General features: G+C 38.0%; 1 protein-coding gene across 7 annotated transcripts; it reads left to right on the plus strand.

Annotated features, from left to right (window-relative positions):
• The first annotated feature begins 42 nt into the window (after positions 1–42).
• On the plus strand, positions 43–12,993 carry LOC133527659 ((Lyso)-N-acylphosphatidylethanolamine lipase). Of its 7 annotated transcripts, none has more exons than XM_061864760.1 (10): positions 82–216; positions 398–518; positions 2,207–2,254; positions 6,763–6,839; positions 7,553–7,733; positions 7,933–7,958; positions 8,480–8,654; positions 9,058–9,330; positions 10,937–11,126; positions 11,758–12,993. In XM_061864760.1, the coding sequence occupies exons 2-10, from the start codon at positions 439–441 to the stop codon at positions 12,004–12,006; spliced, it is 1,299 nt and encodes a 432-aa protein (XP_061720744.1). In that variant the 5' UTR covers positions 82–216; positions 398–438; the 3' UTR covers positions 12,007–12,993. The 7 variants fall into 7 exon arrangements, with proteins under 7 accessions (XP_061720746.1, XP_061720749.1, XP_061720744.1 ...); XM_061864764.1 differs by lacking the exon at positions 398–518 and adding an exon at positions 754–784 and having other exon boundaries at positions 86–216; XM_061864762.1 differs by lacking the exon at positions 398–518 and having other exon boundaries at positions 43–216.
• Positions 12,994–13,145: the final 152 nt, after the last annotated feature.

Raw genomic sequence — 13,145 nt, forward strand, 5'->3', positions numbered from 1 at the left:
AAAAAGTAGCTCGATCCAACCCACTGACAAACGTCAAAACTGACAAATTGTCATATGAAAAAGCGCAATTTTTTTCAGTCATTTATTTTGCGCATCGCATTGAAGTCAATAAAGTCGGCAGTATCTTAAAAATTAAGCATTTTAGTGATATGTTTACTGGCTCACAAGCCACCACCAAATGGGTAGTGAACTGAATGTAACGACAAGCGAAACCAGGTGAGTTTTCTGAAATAAATTTATTGTTTATCATTTCGTTTCGTCGGTAACGATTAGGGAATTTAGCAATTAATTGTATTGCACAACCTATATAATTTCAGGATTGTATGTTAATGATTTATCGATTCACGTTTGTTCATCTTGTTCATTGTTTCATGTTCATCACATTTTGGCTTCGTAGGTGTGCAGGCTGCACGTTCACGATCATACCCTCCGCCAGTAATGCCCGGGGCCCAGTTCTATAAAAGCTGGAGCCTGTATGTCATCCACGTCATTTTTCACATCATTATTATCTTTATGAGGTAATTCATAAGATTTATTTTTCATTTTTAATCAATTATTTTATCATCCTGTTCTTTATGGTGAATTATAATTAAAAAAAAAACCTTAAAAATAATATCAAAAGTACTTTAAATATTTTAGAATTTAAAAACATAATACATCATTACAAACTATGGACTCAAAACATTGCATTACATCACCCGTTTATTCTACCATTTCTGCCATATTGTTTTGAATGTATTGTCTACATTTCAGATCATTTTAAGTCTTCAATGGGGATTGACAAGCAAGTTACTTTGAGTGTTGTGTGTGATTGATCGGTGTTGTTTGCTTGATTTTGTTTTTCTATTAATTGCCTAATTTATTCAGTAATTTTGTTTAAATAACACTTATGATAATAGGTGTATAATGATAGTCAGGATTTCTGCTTTTGTCATGTAATTTAAAATAATAATAATAGTAGAATTTATATCTAGGTCAGTAATATTAATATAATCTTGACTTATTATTGCTCAAAGATTGATTTCATAGTCTGTTTAGGTATTAAAACAAACTTTACTTTCTTATCTTATGAACACAGTGTGCTCTACTATTCCATATGATCCATTCCACGAATACCATAGTCATTTACTATACATCCTGTTTATTTTTAACATTTTTTGTCCTTCAAATAATTAAGACTTCAAAATTATTGAATTAATGCTGAATCATGGTTAACATGCGTAATATGATTGAGGCTACTCATAGCTTTTGTTATTTTGGTTTCTTTTTTATGAGTTTGTTCTTGTCTTATATCATTGTAAAAAGGATTTTGGCAATTATTATAGATTATAAATTTTATTGAGTTAACCCCTTTGTTTTCCATAATACTATTAGTCCAAGGGATATTTATATAAAAAAATTGACAAGTGCGAATCGGGCTTGCACACTGACGGCTCTGTACAAATTTAACTTATTTTTTTATGTTTTGCTAAGTCCCCTGTACTTGTCTTGTAGTGTAAGACGATATTACTTGTCAAATTTCATAGGTCTAGTTCTAGGTCCACAGCCATATCATTTTTTACGTTGAATTAGAAGTTTGATTTCTCACAGCTTCAAGGACTTGTAGACCTGAGTATACGCGATTCCGAGATAAAGGGTCTTGACTGACAGACAGGGTGATCCTTTTCTGTTCTGTATTTTCCTTTTGAAATACGGAACCCTTAAAATAGACACCATAAAAGAACAGGGGGCCTTCCAAGAAAACCGAAATTCGCAAATTGCGAGAATCTTTCTCTCTCCAATGAAGGCGTAATTAGAGTGACAGAGAAAGATTTGCGAACTTCGATTTTCGCGGTTATAGGCCAGCTTTATGACTATAACATTTTATAGATATTATGAATGTATTGTTTGCATTTATTGCATTGAATATAAGAAGTGGGAAGTAGAAATATACCTTGAAAAGCTTTTCCATATCACTATATGACAATTATATAAGGATTAATTTCTAACTCATTTTGGAGTTGTGCTTTCTAGTTATATGTATAGTTAGCTTCAGTTTCAGTTATGTGTTATTACCAAAATTTAAATAAATATAATAGGATTAAGTCTTATATAGTCCCAGAGTAGTCTTTACATTAAAATATGTCATAGGGAAGCTATTCACTGTATCTATATCCTATGCTTAATTTTGTCCCCATATTCATTAATGGTTATTTTTGTATTTCAGTGTAGTAAGCAGGACATGGATTGGAAATATTTTATCAATTATTTGGAAGTAAGATTTGTAACATATTCCAGTTAGTGTCTAATATTTTATTGACTTATTATTTATTTTACATTATTGTGCTTATTATTAATTATATGTATTTAAATTGCTGGGAATTTATTTGTATTTATTTCAGCTTATATTATATGTATTTTGTAGTTAGTCTTAGATGTTGCTGCACTCACTGCCCTTTAGTTGTGTCCTCTATTTAGGTATCAAGGTAATTTTCTGTTATGTTCTTTCATTACCATAGCAACTACCCTAAATATTTTGTTCAATTCAAGGTCATAAATGTATAGTCAAGGCCTATAATATCGACGCGGACGCGTGACGCGGACAATGCGCCATAAATATGTGTAAGTTAAATGCCGCCAAATCCGTCATAGGGACAATTCCGTACACGAGCGATTTTTCCAAACAATTGTACACAATTCATAATTTCAGCGACAAAGCAGCGATTGATTTTAGTTTCAGCAATCAAAAGCAGATGGGCTTTTTTTTACAAAAAAAAAAATACGCTCGTATACGGAACTGTCTCTATGACGGATTTGGTCGTATTGACCTTTCTCGTCCTTATTGCCTGGACGTTAAGGTTGTGTATATACTTGCATATTTTCGGCCCTTTATCCATATAGACATATAGATATTTTAGACCTTGACTGTGTCTGTGAACCAACATATTTTCTTACTACGCACTTTAGTTTATTTTTGAGCAATTTATTGAAGATTTAGTATCATTACTACAATAATTGCTTAGTTAAAAGCATTGCGTAATATGGATATTTAATGATTCGAATCATGACTCAGATAAAAAATAACTTCAGTCAAGGTTGTAACAATGAACAGCAATCCACAACTGTGATCAAGTAATTGGTAATTTTGGTAATTTTTCATTGTACACTCAAGAGCAATCAAATGGTCACAGTGTATAGAAATTTCCATATACCTAATGTGACCCTTTCTCATTGCACTTGAGTGTATCGCTTCTGCCAGCCCTAGCGGCCCTAGCGGGCGTCGGTGGCCAGCTTAGCAAAATCTTTTCTATTCTTGGTCAGTCTTGTTAGCGTGGCCGCGTCCTTGATGCTGTCGAGCCAGTTCATCCTCCTTCTTCCCCTTCCCCTTTTTCCCCTCTATTTTTCCTTGTATTATAACTTTCAACGGATTTTTTTTTATGTCTGTAGATGTCCAAAATATGTATTCTTTCTTGACTTGAGTGTAGGCATATTTAACAGAAAAACGTAAACATAATCATGTAAATAGCTCTCACCTTGGAAATTGTGTTATTTATTGTATCTACGTGTTTTATGCCAAACGGTGACAAGTAATTCGATCCAAGGTCAAATTTAATCATGCCTTGATTAGTACTCACGGAAAACACTAGAATATCCTCTACCTATCTGATACTGTCTTACTCGTATTAATATTTTTTTGGCAAACATTTAATTTTTGATACAAGTTTTTATCGCTGACTGTACTTTTCTTTCCATAGGCAACTCATACCAAAAAGAATTTAAAATAGACGTGGATTGTCAAAGAAAATTTAGTAGCCATAATAAATTTACTGCCATCTTTCGACACGTGATTAAAACTTTTAGTACGCCATTTGACTTTGATCCTTATTCTTTCACTAATATCTGTTAAATTTGTTAAATATTAATGGCGTCACTTTTTCATATTTAGCAAATTTAACACTTATGTCCACGACCTGTCTCCAACATCAGATCAGCTCCATGTCATCATAATATCACATTGTCAGCCGATGTACTTACATACATATGTATTCAATTGCAAATGCGAAATTTCAGCTCAATCGGGAAGTGGGTAAAATGTAGCTTCTATAAGGATGATAGATGGGCGGGCGGTCTTTGCGGCGTTCGTCTTTAGTTGATGTTCTACCTAGGTTAAATTCCTTGGACCCGCGTGCAACTGTAGAATACGGAGGAGCAGAGTCCCCCAATGTTCCCGCCAATTCGATGTATATATCTTTAGTACACATTTTTCCCCGTTTATACATACATTTTTTTAATTATTCTATTTTTAATTTACTAGCCAAGAACCGCTTTAAAAATTAATATCTATTTCGGTGTTGTCCCTATAAATATATATCCCTCGTAAATGCCCTTATCAAGATTCAAACCTGGTTTTGTACTAAAATTACAGTTGGAGTTAGATCGACCAATCGAACTGTCATTTTAACATTGTCATATATCTAAGAATGGGCCTCACGGGCAATAAGAATGGGGCCAGTACAGCGGTGTCACGCACACGGATTCGAGCCAACCGTGCAATCGAACGCCAATTCGCGATTGGTTTATGAGTTCGCATCACGCGCGCGATTGATCGCAAGTATCGCAACTAGTTGCGTTAAACTGAACGATTGACTCGAATTCGTGAGTTGAGTAACACCACTGGACTAGCACCATTCTTAGTGCCCGTAAGGCTCGTCCTTAGATATATGTCAATGCATTTTAGTATTCAGAATATAGAGACGTATAATACAGAGAATACAGAGTTCAAGTAGATGCTTGATGATGAGTTCTGGTTGATAGTTTTATACATAGTTACCTTCTCGTGATGCTAGCGTTCCTGAGTTCCAAGTTCCAACTCTGGTACACGTATTAAATTCAAAATAATGTACAATTCAGGTATAGGTAGAAATTCGCGTCCGTGTGACCGAAGCCGTACAATGAGAAAGGTACGAAATGATAATAAAAACCTAGTGTAACTATATTTGTGTTCTCAACCAACAGGGTACTTGTTGTCGCTTGTCAATAAGGTGCTATTTCTATAAAGAAATCTACCTTATCGACAACCGACCGACCTACTGAACCTTTTAGTTGAAAACGTCACATTTGTAGTTATCCACACAATGATCCTTTGTATGAATGAATGCATCAATAGACGGACTTGTATATTGCACCAACCAAAGTGCGATGAAGATGATTCACCCATACGCTGTAATGTAATCAGAAGGAACAAAGATTGCTCGTGTAATAAAATGGTATCATAAATTAGATTTTTATATATTTTGAACTTCCGGCATGCTGTTCACATATTTTTAAACAGATTGTATAAAATTGATAATCTTACTTAACATAAACATTATGTTATGGTAGAATAAAATGCTAGTGGTTTTGTGAGCTGACTGACTCCGTCATAAAGAAATATTTTCAAATATTTCACGAGAAATGCGACCTGTAGACGAGTATTGCCGGACATACGAAAGCAATTTTGCTCAAGCTAAAATGGAGACACTTCGCGCTTGTCCGTTCATTAAAAATCAGCAATCCAATGATTGATTTAATACTTTGTTCGAAATATTTGATTCACAAGTACTGCGTCAATAATATTACTTACGATCTCAACAGGTGCAGTTAAAAATAGTCCCCACGGCTAAATCAGATCGCTTATCTAGATTGCTTGATGACTGCCCATAAACCCAACCCCACTGCTTACGCGCGGTAACTAGCACCGCTAAAATATGCCGTTAACGCAGTCCTTATGTGTTTGTTGTAAGGTTTATTTTTGCTTAATTTTTTCGCTCGTTTCAAATTTTCTTTAAATAGAAAACGTGTATGAATAACTATTTTAAGGTACCTCCTAGCGATCCCATAGACGAATTCATTAACAAATAACGAATGACATTCAGGCCTTTTAGAAACATACGTTGTAAGTAATAAAATACAATGATTAAACATTTAACGGTAAGAAGAAAACTAGAGTTAATAAGTGTATTTTTAACGATTTAAAAATACAAATAAAAAATTACTAATTTACAAAAAAATTGAGCCTATAAAACTGTACATATCTACGCCAAGTACTATATAAATAAGCATGAATAACTTGGCTTGATAAAGCATATTACAATCGAAGAAATTTTCTTATGTAACTTAAGTTTGTTTTGTTACACGTGGTGGAGTAGATATGTATAGTGTCATTATTATCACCAAAGGTTTCACTGTAATAAAAGAGGAAAAAAAAACATCTACGCGATATGACTTTTTTCAAAATGTTTATCCGCAAACCCGTTGGCTCTTGTGAAGTTCCTAAGTAGTAGACACTACACTAGTCAGTCTAGAACTCTAGATGTTCGGTGAGAGCCTACTAGTGTCCGACCTAAACCATATTGTTTGTCGAAACCGAAGGTTCTGAGGGCCTACCGCGAACCACGTTCGACGTGTTGCCTCTCTGTCTAATTTGTAAATTCACGCTTAAGTGTGACAGTGTGACGCGGTAGGCTCTGTGTTGTGCTCTAGCTACGTTCGAAACCGAACCTTCGGCCGAAACATAATTGTTTATGCCGAAACTGAAACTTCGGCCTGACACTCGAAAATGCTGTTTCGGCCCGGCCGTAAGGTTGGCAGTTTAATATAATAAGTAATACCTTACGGAATATTATAAGTTATACCTTTACTTTTCTTCTCGTGTGTATATTCCTAACGCCCTCTGAAAAAAGATGGTTTGTCTTGTTTACTTTTATAATACTTAACATGTAAAATAATGTTCTTGTGTTGCAGTTGGACGGGCGGTTGGTTCAGCTGGACGCGCCAGTCCGACACGATGCTACGAAATGTTGAGAAGAAAATATTGTCATGTGAGAATTTGCGGCTATTTATACGAGTATTTTTTCTAATATCTATTCTCTTTAACTGTAAAGTTTGACCCTAGGACCTAGCTTAAGGTACATACGACACCGGTACAAAAGTATCAACAGTTTCCGTTAGTTGTTGATGGCGTGTGTTATTACGTTAAACAAGGAACTCCGATAATCTTATCTTCGTCCTCTGCGGTTAGCGTTGTCTGATAATAGTGCTCATAATTGCAAGATATACAGTTGTAGGTACAATGAAATCTAATTCACACAAAAATATATCAAAAGTAACCGATATACCAATCTTAATAGACTAATAACCTTTATTAATACTAGGCGGAAGTCCATTGCGAGGTACACCACGCACGAGAGCTTGAAGTTCGCGGCAAGGATACTAAGCATTGCTTCTTTCGTACGTTGGGTATCATGTGCCGCTATAGCAATGTTGAGAATAATACGATCAGACTTTAACCTTTAGAACAAAATCACGAATATTAAATACGTGGCTTTAGTAGATGACTAATACATGTAGTACAGAGAGAACCACATATAACGTGCTATCCTAAAACCTATTGGAATGCATGAAGGTCTATATTATACTGTAACCGTGCGTGTCAGTATTTGGCGGTCAAAGGATTAACCGTCAAAATTAAAATTTTTGACTCAAAATTCAAGAACTCCATCAACAAAATTAATAAAGCTTACCTCCTTACCAGGTCTGAAGACAGCATACAAGCGGTTCTACGTTGACATCGGATCCGTGGTGGGACAGAGCGACAGGATATGGACCATCTCTTTAAACGACGAGGCGCCAGCCACGCCTCTCCTGATGTTGCACGGGATGGGCGCCGGCGTGGCGCTGTGGTGCCCCAACCTCGATGTTCTGGCTGCTAATAGGCCAGTGTACGCCATAGACTTGTTGGGTAAGACAGTACGTGGATTGTGCATAGGGTCTGTAGTAGGACAGAGCGACAGGATACGGAACATCTCCTTGAACGACGAGGGTGCCACGGCCACGACTCTAGTTATGCTGCACGGGATGGGTGCCGGCGTGGCGCTGTGGTGTCCCAAACCTAGACGTCTTGGCTGCTAATAGGCCGGTGTACGCCATCGACTTGTTGGGTAAGACAGTACGTGGATAGGGTCTGTGGTGGGACAGGATAGAATAAAATATTTTTTTATTCTATAACTGTGTACATACAAAGGTGGTCTTCTTTTAGATTATAAGTTTCAACAGTTGCCTGCTAGGGCGTACAGAGCGACAGGATATGGAACATCTCTTTGAACCACAAAGCACTAGCCAATCCGCTGTGGTGCCTAACCTTGATGTAGTGGCTGCTTTCAGACCGGGTGAATTAAATGGTCTGTATTGTATCTTAGCTATTTTTCGCGTTTTCCAGTGACGTATCCTCTTCTCTAGCAACAAACAGGTGAAACAAAGCATGCTAATGAATTTCTGTCTTCTGAATGTATAGGTTAGGTTACGTAGGTTCTTGGTAGGCATCGGCGCGGCGATTTGTCACAACAGTTTTTTTCCATCCACGTATCGAAACACAATAATCTTGAATTTGTAGGTTTAAATTGAAAGGTGTAAATGGTGTAATTTCTTGAGCTTATAACACTTAGGTATATATTTTCGTCAGGTTTCGGCCGCAGCTCCCGCCCTAAGTTCTCAACAGACGCAGACAAGGTGGAAGCGCAGTGGGTGGAATCCGTGGAAGAATGGCGGCGGGAGGTCAACATCCGACAGTTCGTCCTGCTCGGGCACAGCCTCGGCGGCTACATCGCTACGGCGTACGCGCTCAAATACCCAGAAAGGTGAATTTAATAACCTGGCTAACCATTGTACCCCTTTCATTGTGCAGGAGGGATTGTAAAATTCCCTGAAGGGCTCTAAGGTATCAAGTGACTTGGGATTCGAATTCACGCCGTCCTCAGATTTGAGTGTTGCATACCTTACCGCTCGGCTGCCACAGGTCCAATGAGCTAATTGGAGAAAATTTGGAGAAATAATTGGAGATAAAAATCTATCTTAACTGCAGCTACCTCAAGTCGAAATAGGTTTTTGACTTGAGGTAGGTGCAGTTAGATAGATTAATTCTCTGTGCGATTGTCGTTTGTTGTATTTCCAAAGCGCTATAGAAATGATAAAATTTCTATATCTACAGATATCCCTCTCTTACTGTTGAATATGTTTAAGAAACAATAATTAACTTTGTAGAGTACAACACCTCATCCTGGCCGACCCTTGGGGCTTCCCCGAGAAGCCCGCGAACGTGCACGAGAAGTACGGCATCCCGCTGTGGGTGCGCGCGGTGGCCACGGCCGTGGCGCCGCTCAACCCGCTGTGGGCCGTGCGCGTCGCCGGCCCGGCCGGCAGGTGGCTCATCGGCAAGACGAGGCCGGACCTGTCCAGGAAGTACATGAACTTCGTGCCCGACGCGGAGACCGTTATACCGGATTATATACACCAGTGCAACACGCAGACTCCTAGGTATTTGCTTTCATATAATATCAACAATCTTGATATTCCGCTTTTCAAACACGGGCACTATTCGGATACATCAGTCGCCATCAGAGTGTTTCACGAGGAACCAGAAAGATTTTAATAGTGTATTCTTGATCATATTTAAACTTTTAAAGACTAAAATGTCCAATAATCTTTTCTGGAATCCGCCTTGTTTTTGGGTTAATGCCAATTGAAAAAAAAAAACATATTTTTATTGTTACTTGTTTTCTGTTATACGCCTTTTTAGGGTTCCGTAGCCAAATGGCAAAAAACGGAACCCTTATAGATTCGTCATGTCCGTCTGTCTGTCCGATTATGTCACCGCCACTTTTTTCCGAAACTATAAGAGCTATACTGTTCAAACTTGGTAAGTAGATGTATTCTATGAACCGCATTAGGATTTTTACACAAAAATAGAAAAAAAACGGTTCCCCATACTTAGAACTGAAACTCAAAAAATCTTTTTTCATCAAACCCATACGTGTGGGGTATCTATGGATAGGTCTTTAAAAATGATATTGAGGTTTCTAATATCATTTTTTTCTAAACTGAATAGTTTGCGCGAGAGACACTTCCAAAGTGGTAAAATGTGTGTCCCCCCCCCCCCCCGTAACTTCTAAAATGAAACAGAATGAAAAATCTAAAAAATATATATGATATACATTGCCATGCAAACTTCCACCGAAAATTGTTTTGAACGAGATCTAGTAAGTAGTTTTTTTTAATACGTCATAAAATAAAAAATAAACAAATTTCATCAAACCCATACGTGTGGGGTATCTATGGATAGGTCTTCAAAAATGATATTTAGGTTTCAAATATTTTTTTTTCTAAACTGAATAATTTGCGCGAGACACACTTCCAAAGTGAAAAAAATTGTGTCCCCCCCCCCGTAACTTCTAAAATAACAAAATGAAAAATCTAAAAAAAATATATGATATACATTACCATGCAAACTTCCACCGAAAATTGGTCTGAACGAGATCTAGTAAGTAGTTTTTTTCAATACGTCATAAATGGTACGGAACCCTTCATGGGTGAGTCCGACTCGCACTTGGCTGCTTTTATTTATGGCTATGTTGCTACTAATGGGATGTATTTTTAAATACCCTCACTGATACATGTAAAAAAGTAACCAACACACTTTGCAATAACTAGGTTTTACAAAAAAGAAAAACTTCATCTTTTTTTGTGAAATTGGTCTAAACTCATAATATTTTTTCCTTCTTTTTGGCCTCAGAAATGCGAGGTCAAAATCTTTCGGGTTCCAAAACCACAGTCCCAAGGCAAGACGCACGTTCTTATTTTGCGCACCTCGGCCGCTGGCTTTTTAAGTCGATCAATAATGACAGCCAGAGTGCTATTACCTAAAAGTGATTTAAAGTTTAACCTTTTCGCAGCCACGTCAAAAATTGCACGTAAAAAAACCTGACCGACTTGATATGAAGTCGTGGCGTGTGGGGCACGAAATGTACTGACTTTATATCAAGTCAATGGCGGCGAAAAGATTGAAAAATGTATTCTTATCTGATATACGGACGTATAAAGTCACGCCTAGACTCTGCGACAAGATTTTGTATTTTATTTCCAGTGGTGAAAGCGCGTTCCACACATTAATGCACGGCTTCGGCTGGGCAAAGAACCCGATGGTCAAGCGAGTGTCCAAACTGGACGCCAACCTCCCCGTCACCGTGTTGTACGGCAGCCGCTCGTGGGTGGACAACAGCACGGCGCAGGTGCTGGCGGACCAGCGGCAGAGCCCCCACAACACTTTCGTGCAGGTGACTGTCGGCTCTATGTCTATAGTATTTAAGGTCGTGTCTCGTACGGCGGTCGTCTTAGGTGGGCAGCGGTGGATTGTTGACTCGGTGCTTATAGTGATCGCAAGGGCATTCTTAGGGCCGGTACAGACAGACTGCAATTTGTATGGGAACTGCACGACTGCAGGCCAACTGCAACGTCAGCGTGCAGTTCCCATACAAGTTGCAGTCCGTCTGTGCCGGTCTTTACCCATATCAGACTGGTATTTAGGCACTGTTTATATCTTAAGTGCATCCGAAATCTCTACTTGTCATATCGATGGCTTAAACCTGAGATGCAGGCCGGGTTTTTCTATAATGATATTAAATTACGCAATTAATCGCATCCCTTTCTATGGAAATTGCCAAACATCTCCATTATTAGATCTCGAAAAATCTTTAGTCATTTTCAAATTAAAAAAATAGTTGCTCTGGCGTTGACGTTAAAATGTAGGTACTTATAGTGAAATAGTGCTAACCACCAATTGTTTTTGTTAATCTATATTTACTGATGAGAACCTATAATTGGCTTTTTGTATAACATTTACAAAACCTATAGACATATTAACAGCTGTTGGATCTCCGAATAATAATAAATAAATTACAATTACAGGTGATCAACGGTGCCGGCCATCACGTATATTTAGACAAGCCCGAGCTGTTCAACAAGTACGTGCTCGAGGCGTGCGCGCGCACCGACGGATCGCCCACCGAACCCTCCAGACTTGCAATCGAACCGGCGAGGCCCGAGAACGAGCCAGCGAGACCCGAGAACGAGCCGGCGAGGCCAGAGAACGAGCCAGCGAGGCCCGAGAACGAGCTATCGAACCCCGAGCGAGCGCCCAACAACACAGCTTCTTGATAGCCATATCTGTACTGCTAAGCACGGAGTGGTAATTCCAAGGTGGTTATTTGCTTTATTGTATCCTGATTACCGGTAACTGTAATTTTTATGCAAATATTAACTTGCAATTATGAAACCCGGTAGTTAGGATCGGGTGCTGAAATTACTGTAATTTTTTACAGTTTGACGTCCATGTAGGCCTAGAGGCAGAGCGATGCTTTAAGATTTGTGACTGTAGTCTGCCGTATTGAGCCTAAATGTTACAATTTGAGAGATCATTTACAAAGGCTGTCATAAAATTTGTAACTTCATTAAGGTTTCTTGAATTGTTCTTTAATAATTTTTATAAGTACTTTTAATAATGCAGTAGCATGTGCAAGAACCTATTTCTTGGAAATTCTGTCTTGATTCTGACGAATTAGACAATTTAAAGAATATAATAGCGTGGTTATTGACTACGGGGCCACTATTCGCCAACCTTTCCTAATGAGACGAAACTACACTTTTTGCCGGACTAGGCACACGAGAATATAAATAGGTATATTATTGAATTTAATTTAATAGAAACAGGGCATAGGTATAATTCGATAGACACTACGTGTTTTTATCTAGAAAGCATCCTTAGGACCAGTTGCAGCAACCACAGTAAACGGCCTGGGTGCGTAGCCAACGTGCCAATCGTTAACGCTCCATGGCGAACGAAACGCATCTGTCACTGTTGCACTAATATGAAAGAGTGATAGAGAGAGAGAGATGACTACTACTTAAACTTCCTCTACAATGAAATTAATAAAATGAAAGAGTTTGGTGCAACTCTTATTTGTATTAGATAACTTGATAATTTCATTTACGATCTTTCGAGTAACTGCGACGAAATGTTGGAACCCGATTGTAAGATAATCTTTGATTCTTAGACAATAGTCTTTACTATTAGTACTATTCCTACAATAGCTTGCATACAACGTGTTTAGCTCTTCTTGACCAAATCATAGAATACGTAAAAGTTGCCTTATTTACTTTAACCTGCAAACACTTCATAATATTATCTCTGTATTCTAGAACTTTCCCATAATATTAAGATGTAAGAGTTTACTGTAGAAATAATGGTTAATGGAGTGTTTATACGCCATTTTAACAATATTAACCGAACACTGCCG

This window comes from Cydia pomonella, chromosome 18 (assembly GCF_033807575.1).
Source record: "Cydia pomonella isolate Wapato2018A chromosome 18, ilCydPomo1, whole genome shotgun sequence".
Classification (NCBI taxonomy): domain Eukaryota; kingdom Metazoa; phylum Arthropoda; class Insecta; order Lepidoptera; family Tortricidae; genus Cydia; species Cydia pomonella.